This window comes from Falco punctatus (genome assembly GCF_963210335.1).
Source record: "Falco punctatus genome assembly, chromosome: 1".
Taxonomy (NCBI): domain Eukaryota; kingdom Metazoa; phylum Chordata; class Aves; order Falconiformes; family Falconidae; genus Falco; species Falco punctatus.
This window is the reverse complement of record NC_137580.1, coordinates 120,793,888-120,817,914: the sequence shown is the minus strand read 5'-3', so window position 1 is coordinate 120,817,914 and position 24,027 is coordinate 120,793,888. Positions and strand designations below refer to the sequence as shown.

At 51.1% G+C, this 24,027-nt stretch overlaps 1 protein-coding gene across 3 annotated transcripts; it reads right to left on the bottom strand.

Annotated features, from left to right (window-relative positions):
- Positions 1 to 1,793: 1,793 nt before the first annotated feature.
- On the bottom strand, positions 1,794 to 23,897 carry WFIKKN2 (WAP, follistatin/kazal, immunoglobulin, kunitz and netrin domain containing 2). Of its 3 annotated transcripts, XM_080394231.1 has the most exons (4): positions 23,661 to 23,897; positions 23,438 to 23,522; positions 8,560 to 22,931; positions 1,794 to 6,446 (listed from the first exon to the last, which is right to left on the bottom strand). In XM_080394231.1, exons 3-4 carry the CDS (start codon positions 8,758 to 8,760, stop codon positions 4,935 to 4,937), a joined length of 1,713 nt encoding a protein of 570 aa, XP_080250357.1. In that variant the 5' UTR covers positions 8,761 to 22,931; positions 23,438 to 23,522; positions 23,661 to 23,897; the 3' UTR covers positions 1,794 to 4,934. The 3 variants fall into 3 exon arrangements, with proteins under 3 accessions (XP_080250357.1, XP_080250356.1, XP_080250355.1); XM_080394230.1 differs by having other exon boundaries at positions 23,438 to 23,897; XM_080394229.1 differs by having other exon boundaries at positions 8,560 to 23,897.
- Between the last annotated feature and the right edge of the window lie 130 nt (positions 23,898 to 24,027).

Here is a 24,027-nt window from a genome sequence, read left to right as displayed (position 1 = left end):
TTTTCTTTTTGAAGATTTAAAGAGCTGGCAAAACATTTATTCAGTTGTGCAACCTCCATTCAGAGTATTTCTCAGATCCTGGACATGGGGCTCATTTTTTGTCCTCTGACAGCCGCTGTAAGTCAATAAGGCGGTTGGAGGTCACTTGTAGTCAATCAGTAACCAGTGCTGGCAGAGGGGGAAACGCTAAATATTTGGTATAAAAACACAGGCTCTAAACTCGAAGTTCTTGCTCAGGGTGACATTTTCGCAGCCGTGCCTTCGGAAACCTGGCTCCATCCAGCCTCACTGTAAATACCCAGCCTGGCCATGAGCTTTTCCTGGTAATTATAGATGTGGAGAACTTCACAGCACGTGCACATCTCACGAATTACAGCAAACCGGGGCACAAGGTGCTTCAGGTGGAGGAAGTAGGTCTCGTGGTGCAAGGTGCTAATTTGGTGCCAGCTGAAATTACTCCTCCGTTTTGCAGGAAGCCATTAGGTGGTGGCTGAAGCCATGCATGACCTTCCTGCCAGCCACCTCCCTCAGGAACCCAGACCCACGGCCAGGCGGTAATTCTCGCAGGGGTCCCTAATTCCCTTTGAAACAACTGGGAGCTAAGCTCTTAAATACCTTTGCTGTCTGAATCATATTCCAGTGGCGTCATCACCTCTGTTTGCTCCTAGTTCTGGAGCTGGTTGCCCATAAAAACTTCCACCTGACCTCATTGCAAGCCCCTGCAATGAGCACACACTCAATTTCCTCTTCCCTTTGAACTCAGCTGCTCTGGGCTTTGCGGTGATGCAGGATCCTATCGCTGAGCAACCACCCAGCCATCCCTCCGTGCGTGCTACCACAGGGCCCTCGCGCCCTGCGCCGCCGGCTGTGTCGTGCATCATGCCCTGTATGTCACCAGTGTGCCCGAGTGTCCCCGTGCAGCAGCTGTGGCCATCGCTGCTCCCCTGCCCCCCGTTAACAGAGCGGGGCTGCACCGGCGCTTTGCACCATAACCTGTGGCTCCGTTTCGGATCCAAGTGCCGGACGGTTTCCATTCAGCTCTAGCTGCAGGGTTTGCAGATTCATGGGTTGCACTTTTTGTCTTCATTCCAGAGGAAGCGAAGGGAGGTGGGCAAGCTGCGCTGTGCCAGCAGCTCCGTGCTTTCCTCCCGCCTCCCCACAAGTGTCTCAGACCCATCCCAGCGCCCTGGGGAGCTCCTGCAGGTCTGGGACCCAGCTAACGTGGGTCTGCTCCCTCGCTGCTTCCCAGACCCCTGTCTGCAGGAGATGCTGCTTCTCTGGGATCCGCAAAGGGAGGAGAGCTTTGGCAGCTGCCACCGGCTGGGGCTGCATGGCTTTGGAGGTGGCATCCTTCCTCCAGCTCTTCCCCGGAGCCTCAAACAGGCGCTCGTGCTCCTTCCCAGCCCGCTGCCCTGCGAGCAGAGGAGGCAAGCAGGCTTTTCCCTTTCTCTCCCTCCTCTCATACATTTAATACACACTTTAAGCACCGGCATTTCCTTCCAGCATAGAGAGATGCGTCCCGGCGAGCAGGATGGAAAACCGAGTGGGTGAGCCACACAAAAGGGATTTTCTGAGCGGGAGCCGCATGTGAGTACCTCTTAGCCTTGCAAAGGCTTTAACAACATCCTGCAGCGCCTGGCCCTGTGTGTAGGCTTCCGTCAGGCTGGCTGACTGGTTGGACCTGAATTTTAGGCTTCTTAAGGGTTTAATAAGAGGCTGAACTAAAATACTAGCTTTGAGTGGAGAGCTAAACTCTTCAAGGTCAGAAGGTGGAGGCTTGGGGTTAGGGTCAGGGCCGTGCCACGGGGCGGGGCGGTGCTCATGGGGCAGCCAGGGATGGTTTTTACCCCGGCGAGCAGGCGAGGGGATGCTCATGGCACTGCTCCATCCGCCCCGGGGCAGCCGTGGGGTTTCTGGGCAGCGGAGCACGGCCCTGTGTGTCCTGGGGGATGCTCGCAGCCAGGCTGGGCATGGCCAGCGTTTGTCTTCTCTGGGTACCCAGCCTCTGCGGGGCTGCTTGTTGGCACCGAGCTGGTCCCGGCCGCCACACCTGCGGCACAGCAGCCGAACGGGTCAGCCTGACCCTCAGCAGAATGGGGCCCGTGGGGCCACTGTGGGCTGGCAGCCGGGTTTGGTGCTTGCCTGTGTGTCCCACGGCCACCGCAGAGCCATCCCGCAGACACCATGAGGCTCAGAAGCAGCCTGGTTCTGGAGGTTTGGGCAGGAGCTACATGAGCGTGCCAGAACCGTGCCAGGGAGCTGGGCTCTTTCCTCCCACCGCACCACGTTGGAAAACTGACCCAGAATGTCCCCATGGGATGCCCCATGCAAGCAAGCCCTCACGCAACGGGCCAACGTGCCCGCAGCGGGGTGGTGGCCACAGCGCACCTTGCTCAGCCCTGGGTCCCAGCGCAGCACATCACTTGCACACTCACTTCTAGTGCTTCTTCCCAGGGGTTTCACGGGGAGTAAAAGCCACCACGGCGCTTTAGAGCCCAGGCTGAAGCGCTGCAATGTGCTAGCTGGAGAGCAGCGAGTCGTGTGCTTTTTGCTGGCAGCTCCGTTTGCATCCCAGCTCTTCTGGAACAACCGGGTACATGTCTCCCGAGTCACTCCAACACTCCCACACTTGCAAAATCCTTTAGCTTTTGGGAAAAAAAGAACCATATAAAGCCAGTTTTTATTAAACCTTCATCCTCCGATGCCTCCGTGTTGGAAAGGATGGCAAGAACATGCCGCTTCCTACAGCTTGCTCAAAAAATGACAGCTGAGCTGTCGAAACAGCGGCACTTGCCCCAGCCAGGGATGACCCAGCAGAGGTGCCAACCGCTTTGGAGGGCAGCGGGGCCGGCATCTCCCAGCTGCGGCAAATGGTCGTTATGAGATTCTACACAAACGTTACGGACCTTTAATTGGAGTTTTTCCCACGTACGCTTGGGAAAGGTAACGACAAAAAACCAGGCAGGTATTTTCTCTGTTTGCAGGTCTGAGCCAGGCTCCTCTGCCTCCCCCCCCCGCCCCCCCCCCCCCCCCCCAGCTTCTTACAAAACTCTACAAATAACCAGACATTTAGATCTTTTCCTGTTGCCAGAGCATTTTGGAAATAACCCAAGCCCAGACCACTGGGAGAGCAGCCTGGTTCTCTGTTGTGCTGTGGTCTCTGCCGTGGCTCTGCTGCCGGTGCAGGGCATGGAAAGCCGTCAGGGGAGCCAGAGCTGGACCCGCACTCAGCACCATTACCCCGCTGTCAGATTTCCCCCCTGCAACAGCAAAGCACCCAGCGTGCGCAGGGTTTAGAGCCTTGCATGTCATGTTGAAGCCCAGCACCTGCCTATTTAATCTCCTTCCCCCAGCCCTTATGGTACCCAGCCCTGACGTAGGTCTGTAAAAGCAGCGGTGTGCCCACTGCGGGGCACAGCCCCCATCCTGCCGCCCGTTAGATGGCACCACGGAGTGCTGCTCCCTGCGCCTGCCTTCCTCTCGCCCAGACGGGCCTTGACACCGCTCCAGCCTTCCACTGGCCCCTTGTGCAAGGCAGAAAGCTCCGGCACCACCGCAGCAGCTCGCTGAACCCACCCCACAGAGAGCAACGACGAGGCTGCCCGCACCGTGCTCGCCCCTCTGCCCCGCAATGACAGCCCGTAGCGAGGCAGGATTTTTCCAGCATCAGCCTTTTCTTTATTTAAGCATTTTTGCATAGGTAAATGTTACATTTTTTTCGGACACACGCATGTTAAAATGATCGATCTCAGGTGTGCGCATGTGCTCGCACCCACAGCCCGTGCTCTCTTTCTTAGGGTATTGATTCCTACGCGTATATACAGTGGCCTGGCAGAAAATGTTGCTGGGGGATTGAAAGAGTGCTCAGAAAGGGGCACGCTGGCGGTGCCTTTGGAGAGTGTCCGCTCGGCGTGCCTGTGGCTGTGCACTTGGGGTTCAGCAGCTTTGTGGCTGCGTAATACCGCCCATGGGCTGCCTGTTGCTTTTGTCTAGTTTAAATGTTGTCCTGACTCCTCTTACGTTACTCTCTCCCCTATAAAAGCAGGTTTTCTAACGAAAATAAGCTGTAAATCGCTGCACATGCTCAGGTGTAAAGGGTTTTCGAAAGCAAGGCAGCTGGCAGCGCCCTGCCGCCCCTCTGCCTGGGACTGGTTGTGGTAGATAACTTATTGATTAAACCAAAACCAGGGAAGTGCAGTGGAATGAGGGTGTTTGCTGACCTTGTTCTGATGACAGAAGAGTAATTTCGGGATGAGACTGTGCCTTGAGCTTCTGCAGGGACCTGTTGTCCTGGGCATAGGGGTCAAGGGAGTTTTTCCTCCAGCAAGGATTGCAGGGTAGGCAGTCGTTGCTGTTTAGAAATGAGATACTTTCCAAAGAAAACTGCTAGGAAAACTTCGATTAAAAGAAGCAAATTCATAATGCATAGATGGGTTAAATGTGCACAATTGTAAATATAGACAATAATTTACAGGCTTTTCTCTTGAAATATTAGTGCTGCTATAAGGAGACAAGCGTGTGACTTACTTATGACTTACCATAGCATTTCCATACCGTAAATGAGACAGATTAAGTTGACATTATATATTACTTAGCTGTGTACCAATTAGCTAAACAAATGCTATGAATTCCATCATTTATGATGGAAGCTACATAAAAATTGTATAATTACTGCAGTGAGTCATCTAGTTATATGGCATTCCTATGTGGACAAATTTATTTCAATGCAAGATTAATAGCCTTTTGCTGCTGGTTTACGTATGTGCCAAGGACCATACTACATTGTCGCTAAGCATCATTAATGGATTAAAATAAGGGTTCTGCATAATTCCTACAGTGTACCTTCAAACAGCTTGTTTAGTCTGTGCACTAGCCTAGCGCTTGTTAGCCCTACGTAACACACGGATCTGGAAGGCGGACACGTGTGAAGGAGGTTAATGCAATCCTAGGAACTCTTTCAAAAGCTCACAGGTTTTCTTGTGGATGACTTCGCGGAGTTTCCGCACGCGCCGGATGCTGGAGGTCCCCACAAAGCTGTCTGGCTGGAGGACAGCCATGCCGTTGTGGACATCTCCCATGATGATGAGCTGGCCATCCACTGTGGTCATGTTGGGACATGGACAGCTCCAGTCCATGTTCAAAAGCGTGATTTCTAGTGGTTCCTTCCCCAGGAATTTTAATCCCATTTTTTCGTCTTTGAGGATCTCCTCCACTGTCACCAAGGCATGTCCCGAGTCTTGGTCTTCAGTCAGCTCTGTTATACGGCCCAGGATGACAAAGTCGCTTTTGCAGAAGCTGGTCACCAGCTTCTGGCGCGGTTTGCAAGCTTTGCAGTGCGTGTTCTTTGGGAAAGGGCACATCTCTTCGCAGGCCTCCCGGCTCTCAAAGTTGTTCTCGTTGCCTCCACACCCGCCGTAAATGAAGGACTGGCACTGCTTGGTCAAGCTGTTGTAGGCCCACCTGGGCTCATAGGCCTTGCAGTGGCCTTGGAGGGCCGGCAGGTTGCAGATGTTGATCGGGCCGTTCATGCACGTTAACATACAGTTCTCGTAGGTCTCAAAGTGGTTGAGGTTGCTGTTGCAGTTCCCATAGATGAAAGTAAAGCAGTTGTTTTTCTTTGCGTCGTAGTACCACCTGGTCTGCTCTTCCCCACAGTCTTCGCTGTCTGGTTGCTTCAGGCACTCATCGGTCGGAAAATGGGTTTTGTTTTGGGAAGCTTCTTTGGATGTGGGTTCTCCTTTGATGACTGACAAAGGGAAGTCAGCCCTGAGAAGGCCACCGCTGTTCTTGGCAGTGCAGGTGTAGATGCCTGCATCTTGGAGCTGGGTGTTGTAGATGACCAGCTGGGCGATGTTGGTGACCACAACGTTCCCTCTGACATGATTTGGCTTCATAATGACTTTGTCTTTCCCATCGACCTGCTTCTCCCACGTGATTTCTGGCTTGGGTCTCCCTGTAACGTCACAGAGGAAGCTTACGGTCTCTCCCACGTAGACGGACTGATGGACGGGGTTGTTCACTAGAGCGGGCGGCAAGATATCGATGACCGTTGTCTCAAAATAGGCAGTAGTAGGGCGAGCAGTTGTTTCTGGTGGGATAGGGCTGGTGTTCGGCCAGGTAAGATGGTACCTACAGGTGACTACATTCAGTGTAATGCCTTTGATGCAAGCTTCTGCGTCCATGTAGCACTTGTTGTAGTAGGTGAGCCCGTCGGAGGCACAGGTGAAGCTCGGCTCCTTCTCACACCTGTCCTTGCACTTGCAGACGGGTTGCCCGTCCCAGATGTCGCATTCCGAGCCTTGCTGGATGCACATGAAGCGGTCACAGGTTGCCTCTTTGGGCATTCCCACCGGCCCTTTTTTCCCCTTGACATCCATGTACCGAGCTGCCACGCAGCTCTTTGTCCCACAGACGTTGGGGCAGCACTTCTCAAAGGTCTCGCACTCCTGCACGGAAAGAAAATAACCCGATCGTTACTGGGGACAGAGGAAAGTCCTTTTTAGAGACACAGCAAGCAGAGGGCCCAGAAACTTTCAAGGTGTGAGCTCAGGGGACCTGCTCTGCCACAGAGGGCTGTGGACCCAAACTCAGCATCCCCACCGGCAACGAGTAGGAACATCCCCCCAGCAGCTCCCGGGAGGTGTCCAAATGGACCAAGCTTTCTGAAACGCTTCAGGAGAGACTCTCGAGAAAGAAAATGTATTTCTGTTTCTTAAACACTAACCTCATCGTAAGTCTTTCTTAGAGTCACATGGACTGCTTGGCTACTGAACCAACAACCCCCCTTCTGCGCTCTCCGAAATGCCTGAGGACAAGCCCTGAGAAACAAGAGCGGATGGAAAGACTTATCATATGGCTGTAGGCAGTAATCCTCCTTATTTTCCACAGAAGTATGTAAAGTATTATTTGAATTCCCTGAGACTAACAGCCTACCCTTGGAGCTGAAACTGCCAAGGATTTGTAATTGTTCACATTGTAGAGGAAATAATAGCATACCTCAAAAGTAAAGAAATTCTTGCTCCAAAAATAATTTTTCTATGGTATTTAGAAAAACAAACCCAAAACAGCTCATTATGGCTCCTCTGACCTATTTTAGTCCTATTTTCAAACACAGCATCGCTCTTCTAGTGATTTATTATACCCCATCTCAGCTACAGTCAGCTCTAAATGGCGGTTAATTTTAGCAGAATTTTGATCTTCTGTGCAGAGAAGGTATTGGATACGTGTGATCCCAGCTGCTGCCTTGTTATGGCTTACTTGAAGGGACGACGAACGCTGCTACCACGTACCCAACAGGGCACACTTCCACTGCCTGTTAAACCCCTACAACCCCCCCGAAATCCAACAGCTTTCTCCAGAAGTGAGAACAACATGGGGTTTTTTTTCAGCTACCAAACTAAACAGCTTCCCCCGGGTCCAGTATCCTTTCCTTATTGGGAAAAAGATGACCTAATACCATAACTCATCCCCCTTTCCAGCAGCACATTCAGAAGCGAAGGCAGAAACCAGAATGGGCGACGTTTTCGGCTGGGGCTAAGGAGCCACAAGGCAAAAGCGAGGATTTTGAGCTGGTGGCTTCTGGCTTTCAGTTTTTGGCCAGTAAATGATTAAAACACCGTCCTCCACTGCTGGGGCTTTGCAAGTGTTTTACTATTCATTGCTGCACCTGGTAGATGAAACAGAAGAGGCTTGTTGGGGAATGGCGAAAGGAAAAAGAGCACCTTCGGTCCTAACACATGGGAACCATCTGAGCAAATGTCTTTGTTTACTTGATGGCCAGTATTTTCTCTATTTATTTTTTCCTCGCTCCTTTTAGCACTGCAGAAACAACCTGTCCACAGAGCATAAACCCAATGACTTTTTCCAGCCTTGCTGTCAGCCTGGTTTGGGCTGCCAGAGCTTTGCCATTGGACATGATGTAAGAGGCAGGACGAGCAGGTATTTTCAGATGCCAGCTGAGCTGGCAGGGCTGACAGGTTGAAAAATGAATTTTAGGGCTGTAAGCTAAGCACATTTTGAGCTGGGAGCATCACAGAGAACATCTGCCTGGTCATTTTAACCATGCCCCTGTTTTGCACTCCAAGCACGCTTTGTGTTTCAAGTGCAGCAAAGGCTGACGATTTACATGTTAAATGAAACCATTTCATACAGGATTCCTCCCAGGAATATAAAGCGCTCATGGACGGCCACTAACAACAAAGAGCACGGTGACACTGCTAAAATACTACGGATTGGCCCCAGAGCACGCTGAGTTCTGGAGTATCAAATTCGGATGTTTCTTTTGACAAGAAAGCAAGGAAAATGATCAAACAGCCAGCGCCCTACCCGCATCAGCAACCATGTCAGCTGCCACCCACCTCCCCACTTAACTGATAACTCATGGAAGCTTTTCCATGTTATATAGGTCATGGGTCAATTAAATACGTGCGCTGCCTGCACCAAGTCCCGCACGGCACCGGCACCTTTCTATCTGGAGCAGAAACAGGCTGCGGTGCAAACAAGCCCACTGACAAACCCCATCGCCCACGACGCAGAGAGATAAAAATGTGCATCACTCACCAGATCAGCTTCGCACTCCCTCTTGCAAGTGCTCTGTGCGTCTACCCACAGGTTGGGGTTCATGTCATTGGGGCATATCCCCGCGTGGGAGTAGCGGATGGGAGGTAGAGCTTTCCCCTTCAGGGAGACCTCCAGAAGCAAGAGGACACTGCTCTTCCCCAGCAAGATCCACATCCATCGAGTGAACGGCACCACCAACATCTCAGAACTTCTCCAGGGCAATGGCAGGGACTGAGCTGGAGGTAGTTCTTGTTTTGCTTGGGGTTGCTTTTTTTTTTTTTTTTTTTTTTTTTTTTGGTAAGCCTTAAATCTGCGAGGAACCCAAATGCACCTGCCTCCTGTAAAAACTTCAGCAAGCTCCTTTGCTGCCTCTGCAGATAGTGCAGTTTGGTCCGGACCTCATTGGATTAAAGGTCCTAGGAAGTTACCCCCTTATTTTAAGAGAAATGCTAATAGTCTGAGCAGAGTTAGCTCTATTTATACCCTGCCTCTGTTAACAAGTCAGAAAAAGTAAACTTGATTTCTTTGACAGGCACACGCTTCCTATGTCCTGGTGGCAGTCAGACAGATTTGTTGCAAGAAAAAAAAGCTGGAAAGAGTTCAAAAGGCTGGAACTGGCATGGTGGGACCCCTGCATGTTTCTGAATGCAGGGAGGCCTTCTTAACCCCTTTAGACCTAAAGTACTTCCCTATGCTAAGAATGGCATTTACTTCTGAAAGAGTACTTGTCTAAATACCACGGACCCGCCGTCAGGGGATTTCCCCACGGCGAGGGGCTACACAATCACTTGCTAAAAGGAACAAGTAATAGGATTGAAGCAATTAAAGCTAGAATATCATATTTTAACAAAGGCAGGAGGGAAGAAACAACCGCTTTAAACTTAGGACACACAAAGCAGTATGTCTTCACAGCTTCTCCCGGGGCTCCTCCGGGCTTTTTTCTTCTCTTTGGTGGGGAGATTTCCCGGATGCCGGGTCTAATGCTGCCCTCCAACCCACCAGCGAGACGTGAAAAGTGTCCCTGAATTCCTCCACATTTCCTGACAGCCAGATCCCATTGTACAGTGCATGGCTGACCCCTTTAACAGCGACAACAAAAAAATAGTAGAAGTTCAACTCTATGGAAACCTGCATAAAGGAATGTACAGCATTTTTGCATTGGGGGGCAGGGGGGAAATTCAGTCAAGCTGAGTTCCTCGTTCCCTGATTATTACAGCAAGGGGCTGATCCTGCTCGTGCTGAACACATGCCAAAATCCAGAGACGAGTGGCAGAAGTCGGAGTTGCTCAGCACCTTCCAGGATTGGAGCCTTTGGACTGAGTGTTGGGCTGGCTTGGATGGATCCTGCATGGTGCTCAGCGCCTCCTGGGAGGACCAGGTGAGTTTGTATCCCACGTGGGGGCTCAGCAGGGCCGGACCGGCAGTGCTGCATGCCGGGGGGGGGGGGGGGGGGAGGGTGCTCGTGCATCTGCCCGGTGCCCAGCGCTGGGCGCTGCAAAGCCCACAGACCCGGGCGCAATCCGCCCTTGCTTGAGTAAAGTTCTTCTGTTGGGTTTATTAAACCCGGGTTGTTTCTCATGGCTGAGTCTGGGCCTGATTCTCCCCCGAGTGATGATAGCTGCCAACCAGTAAAACCAGCAGCAAACCGGGCCCCCGTACAAGCAATGCCCCAGGCCACAGGGCTCCTGCTCCTCCAGTGGGGCAAGGCGGCGGAGCGCGGTGACCTGCTGGTGTTCCCCAAGGATCACCTCTGGAAGGAAGGGAGAGCAACCTGGAGCCAACCTGCCCTCAGCTCTGGCATTTCTGTGGCAACCCAGGCTTATAAAAGAGGCTGTAGGCATTTCGATTTGTGTGACCGCATTAACGATATGCAGAGTATTTGAATTTCATAGGACGTGCAGAGAGAAGTTGTCCAAATTAGCTATTTATAAGGAGCGAAGTCAACCGCCAGGCAGCAGTTTGCCGTTGATTTATTCTCTCTGAAACTTTAGAAACCTGCATGACACTTGTACAAAGTGCGGCTGTGCGCAAAATGTTTTATTCAATACTTGTTTACAAAGACAAACGCAGCACCCTGTGATGCCTAAAAAAGCCAACCAAAAATGACACATTCCCAAGAGGTACTTAAAATTCTTACAGCTCTATTAACAACAAAATCACATGTATTAGTGGTTCTGTTGACTAAACAAAGACACTTTATATTGTAAAACTGACTGCAGATAAGCTTTGAAACCCGCTGTATGGAGGTCTCGAAGAGTGCAGGTATCCTGGGCACGGCAGGAGCTGCTGTGATGACCCCAAGAGCCGCTCAACATGCAGGGAATTTGCCCTGGGTCCATGGCATTGCCACTGTGTGGCCGTGGATGTCATTTTTCCCTGTCATCTTGAGTGTTTTTCCCCCTTCCCCGCTGGACGAGAGGTAAGGAGGGGTGGGTCCACAGTGCTCTTGCAGCCTCCATCTCCTCTCCTGGTGCCAGAAAGCCACCTCCTTGCAAGCTTTGGGTGCATTGAGTGAGAGGCCCACCGGTGTGGATCCACCCAAGGGGGGATTCCCTTCCAGGGAGGAAAAAATAATACCGTCTTATTTTCCACACACACACACCCCCCCCGACAAAGGATCCCTCGCCCAGAGGCACATTTCAGCTGCAGAGGAGCAGAGGGGGGCTCTGAAGAGTCAGACCCTGGTTTGCATCAGGCAGACGGAGCGGTCTTCTGCTTTGCTGTGTCCTCCTCCATCCGGAGGGATATTCCCAAGGGACAGGTGAGTCCCAGCGCAGCGCTCTGCTTTCGGCTCCCAGGTGTCACGTTCAGTGTGTGACAGCCAGGACGGTGGCACTCGGGGTGACAGACGAACGAGTCCAGCTGAAGGAGCAGTTGCAGGGGACGTGTGACTCGTGGTTTAATTGTGTCGCTGTTGCAGGTCAGCAGGGTCATCCAAGGAAATGCCATTCGAGCGGCTGGATTTGATGCACTGTCATTCCAAATATTGGGCCGGTGCTTGGCACAACGGAGAGGGGCAAGGACATCCCATAGGAGCTTGGGAAAAAGGGCAGAGAAATTATCATTAATGAGAGTTATGGTTTTGTTGGGTCACTGTACTAACATCATAAATGAGGCACAGAAACCCCATGTTAACTAAGAAATCACTCTTCCAGCAAAACTTCTGCAGAGGAAGCCTCTTAGGGAATCAAATCCTGGCCTAATCCAATGGAAACGGGACAGACACTCTGACTCCCATCGCTCTAGGAACAGGGAGTGCTCAGCCCCATGAAGGATCAGTCCCTTGGCTGCTTGAACACAACCAGGAGAGGAAAACAGCGCCATAAATCTCCCCGTGAATGTGGGCAGGCAGCTCCTGAGGTCAGGGGGGGGCAGTGAGGGCTCTGAATAACCCTCGACAGCTGCCCCATCCCTGCCAGGACATCCCAGACATGCTGTTTCCCAACCTAAGGAGCACATCCAGGAGGGGATACCACTATGCAGGCTGCCCCGGCTTGGCTCAGGGACACTGGCTGTCCCAGCACGGCCAGCCAAGCTCTGCCTCATGCACTCAGGATCTCCCGGGTTTCATTGAGAGCTGTTTTCTCGTCTCGTTTAAATTAGTTTAATTCCGCTGACCTCAATGGATCTGACTGGGTACTCCAGAACACAGCTAACGCCAGCTGTGAATCGGGGTCTTTGTCAAGGTCCCTGGGCATGGTTTTTCTGTTCTTTCTTGTTTATAAAGCACCGGGCAGGTGCTGGTTTTTATATTATTATTATTTAATATAAGAAAATAAATAATCCTTATTCTCCATTTTTATGAACAGATCTATCGTGAATGCCAAATTTACAGCTTATCTTGTCTAATCCATGTCAGATACTGATGCCATAACAATATTCCCAAATGAGTTGAAGCCTTAGAAGAAACCCCACTACTCCTCCAGAATCCCCCTTTCTGATCAAAGTGCTGATCTGAGTCTGCTGGATGGGAGCTGGGATCAACTTTCTCTGGATCCCAGATGGACAAACCCGAGCCCTGATGGCACAAAGCAACATCCCAGATCCGCTCCCGGCAGTGGGGACATGCGGTCTCTGAGCAGCCTGTGCTCCACAGACGCCTGTCTGTCACCACCCCAGTGTCCTGAAAAGCCCTCCTGGGATGCCCAGGGTCTTGGTTAGAGTTGTTGATCTAGAATTGGCTTAATTGTTGCTGGTTTTTGTAAATGATAATTTCTTTGCCCTTCTTGCCAAGTTCCTATGGGATGTCCCTGTCCTCCTCTGAGGCACCAATTCTTGACCTAGTGTTTGGCACGACCCTTTCTAACTGAGGAGCGAAACGAGATTCTCTGATGCACAGGAATGTGTAATTGTGTCGGGTTTTTTCTTAAACCACCCTTAAAGGAACATCAAACTGGTGATTAGGCAAAACGAGCAATCCTCCTCTGGAGTTACTCAGCGATGGTGGATTGATTGGCCGTTTTCCTGTGGAAGGGCTCTTGGCAGGACCTGTCACCCTGAGATGTGAAACCTCCCATCGCCCATCGACCTCTGCCTCGGCAAAGGGGCCCTTCCAGACCCGGCCTCTCGTGCTGCCTGGTGCTGCTGCCGCTCACAGCCCGGTTTGCCAACAGAAACACAAGCCACCCTCTCCTCAGGCGGGGCGGTGATCCATCCCTGCCGGCTGCGGCATCGGGAGCCCTGGCAGGAGGGCGGCAGCCTGTGCTGGGGGTGCAATGGGCACCCACAGCACCCACCCGGGGGGAGCAGGCCCAGGGGCTGCAGGTTGGACCTGCGTGCCTCTGCGGGACAGCTTCTGGCTTGAAGCTTAGCTTAAAGCAAACACTCTGGTCCCTGGGGCCTCCCTCCTCCTCCAGGCAGGGCAGAGGGGCACAGCAGGACATGGCACCCACCCCCTGCACCCAAGCGATCGGCCCCTTCCTCCAAAACGGGCACCAAAACCTGCCCTGCCCGCGGGGACCCTGGTCGCGCAGGCGGCCCCCAGGACATGCTCTCCTTCAGCCCCACCATCATCATTCACGCTCCTTGGGTGGCCCCTGGTCCGTGCACAGATGAAAATGTAATGCCTGAGCAGAAAAGTACTTTAAAACTCCCCCCTCCGTCTCATGTAGAAAGTAGTGATGCTCCAGCCTGTATGTAAAGCTTATTGCACTTAAAGCTGGTAGCCAGGCGTTGGAGAGGGAACATCGCTGCCAGATCCTTTTTGGAGCACAGCTGCCAACTGCTTGCATCAAGCAGTAACACTGCTTCAAAACCCACACAGAAATCCAGATAATGCCTCGAGACCTTGGCTTCAGCTTGCTTTGGGCTGCAAAGGGCCAGATCTTCCCCTTTGAGCGATGCCCCGCTCCCGCCAGCCTCGGGATGGCCAGGGAGCCCAGCCGGCATGCCTTCCCACATCCCTTGGAAGACTGCACATCTCCCGCTGGCCATGAGGTTGGCCGAGCGAGGAGGATTTTTGGCACTGTGTGATGCACCTCCCAACATCAAAGCAAAGACAGAGGCTGCTGTGCTGGCCCCGTGCGTGGGAAGCACACGTGTGGGAGCCGGGGCCGGTCCGACGGAGGGCTGCAGCGCTGATGGTGCATCTGGGTCCTGTTTTCAGGGCTGCTCATCTGCGTCATTAGCAGTGGAAGCATATTTCAGTTTCCCCCTAGTTAAGATTTTTTTTTGGTCAGGGTTCCCCATAAGCACCAGTAACTAGCGAGTGCTGGTTTTGACTTCTGCAATAGCCCATCTGAGCAGATAACGGCGCCTACGGACGGGCAGGGGGAACCGGGGGCACGTTTAGAGCAGTGATCGCTCACCCAAACGAGCTGCTGGCCGTGTGCATTCTGCCTCACGCGCAGATGCTCAGTAAGCAGAAGTTAATGTAGTTAGACAAAGGGCTCAGTTTGGGAGGGAAAAAATCAATAATGTCACAGAGTTTATTACAGGGTTATGGGCCACCTGCTAGAACTCAGCATTAGGCCGGCGTTACATCGTGTTTCAGCGAGGGCTGATGGCATTGCACTCAGACATGGCTAGCGCCAGAATTATTATTTTATGCCTCGGCAGATGGCTTCTGCTCAGGGGTTTTATCTTTGAGTGCAGACATGCGACTAATCATCATTTGCTTTCTCTTTCCCTGCTAACGTAAGCTGGGCAGGAAGCAATTGCCAGTTTGATGATGGTTCATTATTGCCAGGTTTATTCTGTCTGAAACGGCACAGCGAGAGGCAAAGAGGGTACAATGGAAGATAATCAACCAGTTATCAGTGAGATATGGGGAAAGCTGGGCTCAGAACCTTGCCTTTCGCTGGCCTCTGTCTGTCTCTTTTTCAGTGGCAAAGCCTTCGGTACCCTGTAGATAATTTGGGGAAGCCACGGAGCTTTAGACTGTTGAGATGGCAGATGTCAAACGTGGGAGATGAGTTTGCCTGGCCTCAGAGCTGGAGGGTCCAAGGCACTGCCCAAGGTCCCTTCCAGCCCTGTCCTCTGGCACCCTCCACGTGGAGCGAGCCTCGCTCCATCCAGCAGTTACGCTTTGAGTTAAAGAAACACGAGCTCTGCAATGCCACCTGGAAAGACAAGAGACAGAAGTCACAGCCATGGTGGCACCACTGCAGGGCCAGTGCTTTCCACATTAGGCCCTCTCTGTCACCTCCTTGCATGGCCAGCCAGGGCCAGGGTCACCTCCTGAGCACGGGGGAACCCATAGCACACCACACCAATGTGTGGCTGCAGCGGAGAGGCCCGAGCACCTCGCTTTGCTACAGGTTTTAGTAGCTAGTGCTAGTTCCGTGGCTAGCTGGAGTAACAGCACCGTGGGAAAGTCCAGCACAAACCTGTGGCGTGCAAACAGAGGTGTTTGCATGCCCTGCAGCCCGCTGCAGCTATGTCACACAAACCTCAGCGTTGAACTGGTACGTTTGTTGTTGTTGCGTATGATTTTGGGGTTTTCTGCTTGGTTCCAGCTTGATTTGAAGGAAAGCTTAGAATAAAAGTGAGATGCTGGCCTGGTGCATGCTCAGCCCATCTTCCACCAGAGCCGGCGATGTTTCTCCAGGAACAGGAGTTAATTTAGTTCCACACGTAGGAGGCTAATGAATATTATTAAACCCATTGCACAGATTCACTTCAGTCTGCAAATGACCCTAATTTAACCTCCCTTATTTACTTTTAGGAATTTAAAGCTGGGAGGAACTTGCTGGTTGAGTATCACACAGCAACAGCCATGGCAAGGCTGGAGTCCCGAGCCCCTGCCCCCCACCCCACCGGCACCGTTTGCTTCTCGAGGAGCTAGTTCAGTATAGAAATGTCACGTCGCTTTTGTTGGTGATGTATTTCAACTTATATAAAGAGTTAGGTTTAACCTGCTGTGCTGATTTATTTAACCCTCCCCCCGCCTCCCCCCCCCCCCCCCCCCCCAGCTGTCATCTTTCTCCAAACCCCTGAGTTTCTCCCGGTTTGTGCCGTAAGCTTTAATTCCCCGTGACTCCAGCATGAAGGTACCATCGCACTGTCACTCTGTGCTGATCCTTTTAGAAAGTTACGAACCTTTCAGCGGACGAGGTCTGAGCTGAGAGTTTCTAAAGGGAGATAAAACTGCTGCAGATTTGCCTGGTTTTGTGCTTCGCTGTGAGACTTCACCGAGTCTGGAGGTCCCCGTGGTGGCTGGGAGCCTCTCCAGGAGATGCAGAGCAGCTCCCAGAGACTGGGCTTTTCAACAGGCAACAAGTATTGGCTTCTCCAGACAACCTGGAAGTCCCAAAGCTCCTCTGAGGATTTGGTATCCAAAACTTCGCTATAAACAATAATTAATTTTCACAAAATAGAACTGTTTCTGCAAATATCATGAAATCCTTTTAGCGTCAATTCTCTCTTCTTGGAATTTAAATCTAAATTAGGACAAAATTCTTTTTAACTGAAGAGTTACTGCCTTGGCTTGGCTCTGCTGGCTGTTAGCGGTCCTGGCTGTCATGCAGCGCACCCTCTGACCGTGCTCAGAGCATCACCTCTGCCAGGAGCAGTCCCCGACCTGGTAAGTTGGGCACCATAACAGCCTTTCCAAGAGGGGAACTATTTTGTTTCAGTTTGCCCCGTGGGCTCTTTTACCACCAGACGCAAGGCATCACACACTCTGCATTGCGTGAACCCAGACGATGGCCATCAGGAAGAGTTAGTAAATCTCTTCTGGGCCACTGACACCGTTACTCAGGATGCCCAAAGGGGATAAACACGGATCTGGTATAAGCAGGGTGCTCCTCTCCTGGCATTCGCTGGGCAGTGGATCTGAACACAGGCTCGGGCTACAAGTGATGCCTGCAAAGCCGTGACGATCTCCTTCCACTGATCCTTAGAGCAGCCACGCAGTCCCTCCTGCCCTGGCAATGAGATGCTTGCCTGCATTTAATGGCTTTTTTTTTTTTCATCGTCGCTCTTTCTGATTTCATCTAATGCAACATCCCTTTGTATTTTGATCTTTTATTGTTTGCAGCGTGAAAAGTCCACCCGCAGCCGACATCGTGGCAGGGTTCGCCGAGCTGCAGCACTTTCCACGGCAGTTATGAAGATAACTGGTCCCTGATTGCCTGACGTGATGGTGGCTGGCAGAGTGATTGTAGGTAACGTTTAAGAGATTCACGTGGTTTAATCGTTACAATTTTCCTGCGCCTCTAGGGCCCGCACATTGGGCTCATTGCGTTATGTACCCAATTGCTAGGATTGTGTTTTAATGACAGATGCAGCAGGCTGCCTTTGAGCAGGGAGGTACAAAGGAATTGGAGCATCGTTAGAGGCGAGCGTTTCAAACATGCTCTGTAATGGCCTGATTTTTCTCCGATTGAAGTCGATGGTAAATATTCTGCTGACTTCAAAGGAGAGCGGGGTGAGGTTACAGCCAAACACTCTTGGAAATCCCACCCAGTGCTTGATTTTTCTTGACCTGAAGGCCAGTTCAGTCAGTTCTGCTTCCACAAAGGAGCTTTCAGGAGTCCTGGAAAAGCTGCCGGAGTGATTTTAGCCCTGGGTTCACATGGTAGCAGCATGTGAATTGTGGCAAATCTAGAGGACAATTCAGCCCTCCCAAGCTCTGCTTTCTCTTCTGCAGATGTCTGGCTGGCATCGCTCTTGCTCTCTCCTCCATTGACTGCGGGGAAGTTTAGGGCAATGGGATTCTTAATTAGGCACTTTGGTTTGGTGGGGTGAACCCCTGCAGTGGGACAGGAGGATTTGGGGTACCTCCACAAAACCTTTGGCTTTGCTGTCCTCAGCCATGAGAACAAGCTGGCCCACGTGCCTGGGAAATCTTTACATCATCTCTGCAACCCATGGCTTGAGCTGAGACTTTGTCTCTTCCCATCACAGAGGAAATGGTCTCAAATTCATTTTTCTTTTGTCTCTTTTGCAATTTTACAAGTTTTTCTTTTGTGTTTCTGTAACACCACAGCTACAAAGCTCTATGCAGGGTGGAAAATCAGACTTTTCCATGCATTTCCAAACATTTCCATAAACTGTTTTCCTTTCATAATCAATTAGATTTGTTGATACGGAATTGTTATCAACACTGGACCCGTTCCTGTCTCTGCCACTGACTTACTCTGTGCACCTAGAGCACTTACTCCCTCCGTGCCACAGCTTCCACCTCTCTGAAGGCGACTGTGAAGCTCAGAAGTGGGTCAGGTGTCATCAGTTTGTCTTTTAAATCCCTGTCCCTGCTTCTTGCCATTGCCGCAGAAGTGATGTGTGAGTGCGAGGTGTGATTTGCTGCAACCCCAAAACTGTCTGGAAAAAAAAATAATGAACACAAAAATGGTCTCTACAGCCATTTGTGTGCATGTCTTAAGCTGCAGCTTAAGCACAACCCTTTCTAGCTCACACACGCCAGGCTTTTTTTTAACTTTGCCATGGTTAGAAACCTAATACTGTTACTGTTTCAGAACATACACTTGGGTTGTACTTTCTCAGCTCCTTCTTGGTTTCTTTGAGGAATCTGGCGTACCCATGGCCATAGAAAACCAGGTTAGTGCACAGTAGAGGCTTTCATGGCCCCTAATCTTGATGACAAAATTATTCGAACAAACACCTCTTGTGTCACCAATATATATTATGTAAAACCTTGTGACTTTGATTATGTGTCTATAATACAGATTAGTCTGTTTGGGTGTTTGGTGCTGACCTCCAATAAGCTCCTAAAGTATTAGCAAGAATTTGCAAGTGACAGGCAGGCAGAGGTGCTGTTCTGCTTAATCCCATTCTCAAAACTCTGACTATATATGTCTGAACAGTTTCTGTTGCTTGCCTTCAGGCACCGGGTTACTTCTTCCTCTGCCCCCTCCCAGCTGCCTTTGTCCTCTCCACTGCTTTGATGTATCACAAATGTTGGAAGATTTAGCTAACCTTATGGATTAGAGCCAGGAAGACAGCGAGAACAAATTTAGAATAGGAGGCAGAGAATGTACCAGCTGGGAGGTGATGCTGTCAATCTCCATGGAGACCTCTTTAGTTACAGCTTTGCTAATTACTCTGTTGATTTGTATAGCGTCTGGTTGAAAGCCCAAGCAAGTCAATGGAGAGTTTCTAATCGGCTGGCCACGTCTCAGGACCTTGAGGAGTGCACAGGGCATAGCCCCTAAGTGTAACCGGTTATGATCTGCATTTGCAGCTTTCTCCTTGGTGGCCAAAACACGACCGAAGGAGAATCCAGAGACCTTGATCTGGTCTCCTGCATGGGGCCAGCCTCTTCTAAAGCAAAAAGCCCTGCAGAAACAAATGTAGACTTTGTCTAAGCAAACCAGTTTGGTTTTTTTTCTCAGGCATGCAGGTAAACCACCTCCATCCTCTTGTTAACAGTGTGTGTGCTTCCCGCAGGAGGCAGCCAGATCCACAGAAGCCTTTTGGCTCCAAACATCTAGGATAGGACATGGCCCTGTGCAGGAGTTGGGCAGCTACATACATCTGCCCCCTGTCCCCAGGATGAGCCTGTTTCATGGCTTGGGAGAGCAAAGCGAGGGACTGCAGGCACAGGCAGGGAGGAACGCAGCCAGATGTCTGCAGAAAAAGTGAAGGCAGCCCCTCGCCTGCTCAGCTCTCCGGGTTAGGACATCCCTTAGCTCAGAGGGGACTGGGCTCATGCCCACAACTGCAACACAAGCACCACCAGCCCTTAGCGGGAGAAGTTTGGATCCACAGCACTGCAGCCCAGGCTTGTCATTACTTGAAGCCAAACTGGCTTTAGACACTAATCCACTGAACAATTTCCAGTTGTTATCAAAATCTACTGGACTTCTTAACCACGAGTCCCTGAGCTGATGTACCACCCCCTTCAGGTTCCAGTTTTCTGACTTGTTTCTTCAGAAATTATTTGTCCTACAAATAGGAACAACATTAAATTAACAAATGGGGGGAAAAAAAAAAATCTCTCGCACACCGTGCCTGATTTCTAAAGGGATTTGGCTGCCTGAGCAGATCCTTGCCCTGCAGATAACCATTCCCTCAAATATCAATGCCATTTTCCAACCCCTGCCGTCACATTTCCCTCCCTGCTGCAGGCCTGTGCATCTGTGTGCATGTGTATGCGCTCACACCTGCTGAAAAATCTTTCTTAGGCACTCAGCTTCCCCTCGAGCCCCGGCTGGATGCTCAGCAGGGCTGAAAACCCACGGAGTAGCTGGCTGCACTGTGCTTCAGGGATGCGCCGGGTAGCTAAGACCTGTCCAAAATCCCAGCCCTCCGTACCACCGTTGGCGTGGCGATTCCTGCCTGGCAATTTGGTGAAAAGAGCCATGATTTAAGGTGAAAAGAAAGATGGTCGGTGAGTTCCCTGCAACTTCGCAGTTCACTGAAAGGGCTTATTTATCTCATCAAGAACAGAGAAGCTAAAGGCAGGGCCCCAGCCACCCTGCCTCAGGTGCTCGTCTTGCCTGACACTAGACAGCTGGAAATTATTGGGTTCACAGCTCGTTACCCTTGGCTCCTTTGACAGTAGGTAGAACACAATAGTCATCTCCAGAGGATGATTTGTCTGCACTATTCTTAGACACCTGCCCCAGGATAAGATGAATCAGCCTCTGTGCTGCATGGTTCTTCCCATGGGCATGAAGCGAGCGTTGGGTGACGCAGGCTCAGACTCGATAATGCAGAGCTTCGGATTTAACCTAATTCACCTAAAACTCTCACACAGGGACTTTCAAGGGGCCAGCACAAAACCTGGTGTAATACAAACGGCTTCTCCCATGTGACTTTGACTTCCTCCTCTGAAATTGTCTCTCTGCATTCAAACACTTGCTGGAAGGCCCAAAGTAGCAGCCTAAATTCGTTTAAATCTAGGTGAATATTGGGCTTGACTTTTAATTCTTTCCATCTTTATTCTCCACCAGTCCTGCCAATTCTCTGAGCCTTAACGCCATAACGGCTTTAAATCTGTGTGTGTGTGTGTGTGTGTGTGTGTATGCACATTAACTGTAACATTTAAGATTTCTGACTATCCCTAAACCTTATTTCTAATACCCTTTACAAAGGTGCAGCACTGGTTGAAATTGCCAGAAACATTATTTTGGTGGGTTAGGTGGAGATGGGGCGTTTCAAATATGATTGTACAGCTGTATCACTGTGTGACTGGGAACTGAGCCTTTGAAAAGATGTTTAATATTAATTTTAATGACTGAGAACTTGGTTAAAGGAGTCAAGGAGGAATGAAACCTGAAATGCCAAGGGAGTGAAAAACTTCATAAGCCTTAAAAAAAAAATAAAACGGGAGCAAAGAGCAAACAGACAGACTGTGGTTTCTCCAAAAAAGGAGAAAAGAACCAGCCCAGAGGTTCAGTCACAGTCGGAAACTAGCAAAAAGACAGATACTAAAACTAAACCAATAAAATCTGGAAAACTTGCTCTGAGGACAAAGAATGGCCCATCTCTCCCTTGTGGATACTCCAAGGAGCAGCAGGATGTCCAAGCATGGAACAGCCAGGCGTGCCTCTGCGCTCCCAGCAGTGCCGGTGGGCTCTCAGGGCTGTGCGCTGGATCTGGCTCCCCCTCGGGTGGGGAAAGCAAAAGGAGCCCTGAGCACCTGCAAATCACAAAGAAAACCAAATATCGCTGATCCGGGCTCTGCACAAACACACGGTCTCGCTGCGGCTCAGAGCTCAGCATCTGCTGAAGGCCGAGGACATTTAGCAGGCACATTTGGGAGGCAAAGCGCCTGCTGGCTTTTGTGCAGCTGAGCCACGAGCACGCAGGGCCGGGCGTGATTCCCAGCAGCTTCCAAAGGTGATGGCCAACCCCTCTGCCGGCACCTGCCTCCGTGCATCCGCACCCGCGCAGCCCCTGCTGCTCTCGGTAGGGAGATGGATGCACGTGTGCCCTGCACAGGTACGGGCACGGTGGGGGCTTGCCAAGCGTGGGCACAAACCCAGCTGCCATATGGCAGAGGGAAGGAGCAGGGAAAGCACATCTTCTTGGCTTTGCTCGGTTTTGGTGCGTGCAGCCCGAGGGCCGATAAACGGGGAGAGGGCAACGCGTGCGAGGGGGTCTGAGGCTCCACGCACAGGGCACGAGCAGGAAGGCTCACGGCGGCAGCGGGGAGTTTAGAGTCAAGTGAACTGGCTGCTAATCCTCTTCTACACAGCCTTTCTTGCGGGAGGAAATCTTATGACTCCGGGGAGAAGTACGTTGTGTAACTAAGCAATGGTGAACCCGGGTTGCATTTAACAGGGCTTGGCACAAGCACGGCGGGGTAGGATACTCATCCCGAGAGAGCGTGAGAGAGACCATCTCAGTGCATCGCCTGCCGGCCTCGAGTCCTTAAAAGCCCTGGTGTGGCCTTGGGAGAGGAGCTCAAGTAAAGGGAATTAAAAAAGAAAAAAAAAAAAAAAAAAAAAAGAAAAGAAAAAAAAGCCCCATAACCCTAAAGAAATCAGCTCGCTGTGTGGGGCTTCCCTGCGCTTGTTATTGAAACATTGCATAATGTCCCTTTGCACTGCGCAGAGCTTTGAAATCCGCAGGATCAAAGCTGTATGGAGACACTATGGATGTGCTGAGACAAATTTAAAGGCATTTTACAATTATAGCAAGAGGCATAAAGCCACTCTTCGGGCTCCTCTTGCTGTTCCACCGTGACATCTAGTGGCACGGTGCAGTTCTACTGACGAGCTCGGCTCTGCAGCTGCCTTTAGGGCTTTTGCTGCACTCGTCTCCTGACAGCTTTTTGTGAGAGAGATCAGAAATGACTTGGGAAAAGGTTATTTTGCCACTTTCTCGCGTTCACTTTTTTCCATATTTCACGATTTAAAGCTCTCACGATGTGCAAGAGAGCGCTCTGCTTCCTAGAACGTATCGCCAGGTCCCCATGTTTGTGTGCCTTGTCTTTGTTTAGCAACTTGATGCCACAGATGCTGAAAACAGACAAAAGGGATGACGGGTTATAAAGTGTGATCGTTTAAGGCAACTTTAACTGGAAAAGGAAGCAAGGTGAAATAAAAAGATTTAGGGCACAGCAGCAGCCAGCTGAAGGCTGGTCTTCCAGGTCTCCGAGGTCCAAATTTGCAGTTGTCACTGGGTAAGTTGCGTTTGAAACCATTCTCTAAGTCCAGCTATGTGTCATACAGTTGGTTGTGTCTTTCGATACGAGCCGGGCCAAATTTTTGCTTAACCTGTTGCAACAGCATGTGACCTGGTGTCAAAAAAATGCCACCGAGTCACTGTGTAACCTTTGTCATGGCAATTAAAAATGTCACCGCTGTTGGTGTGTGTCCCTCCCGCGTTCACGAGGCAGGACGCTGGGCCAGAGAAACTGGAAGGTCCAGCCTTTGGGCCTCAGCCTCTCCCAACTGATGAAAAGGAAGAGAAGATTATTGTTCTTTTTTCCATGTTTTGAAGCATCATTGACATTGATAGATACCTGGGAACCGTTAGGACATGAATGCTGCAGGCAGTCTTCAGGTAACAGCCACAAACGCCATAGCAGGAACACGGCAACCCAAGTCCTAAATTAAATGGTAGGTTAAAAATAATGTCGCTATTAAGAAAAGTAAGCGATGGAAGAAAGGCGATGAAAAACCACCCCCAGCTTAGTGGCAGTTTCTCATCGGCAGTGCACACTGACGCCAAAATAGATGCAAAACCTGGGAGTTCAGAGAGCTCCTCAACGCACGCTGCAGTGACTTAAGAGCTGAGTGCCACAGAGGCCAGGGCTGGGAATGGGGTGCCAGGGCCAGGCATCGGGATGCTGGGGCTGGGAATGGGATGCCAGGGTTGGGAATAAGGGTGCTGGGGCCAGGAATAAGGGTGCTGGGGTGGGGAATTGGGGTGCCGGGGCTGGGAATAAGGGTGCTGGGGCCAGGAATAAGGGTGCTGGGGTGGGGAATGGGGTGCCAGGGCTGGGAATGGGGTGCCGGGGCTGGGAATAAGGGTGCTGGGGTGGCAAATCGGGGTGCTGGGTCCAGGAATGGGGGGTGCCAGGGCGGGGAATTGAGGTGCCAGGGTAGGGAA

Coding starts and splice junctions, on each gene's coding strand:
- WFIKKN2 (XM_080394229.1), bottom strand. CDS start 8,760: ATGTTGGTGGTGCCGTTCACTCGATGGATGTGGATCTTGCTGGGGAAG. Junction 6,447..8,559: donor GGGAGTGCGAAGCTGATCTG/GTGAGTGATGCA, acceptor CTTTCCGTGCAG/GAGTGCGAGACCTTTGAGAA.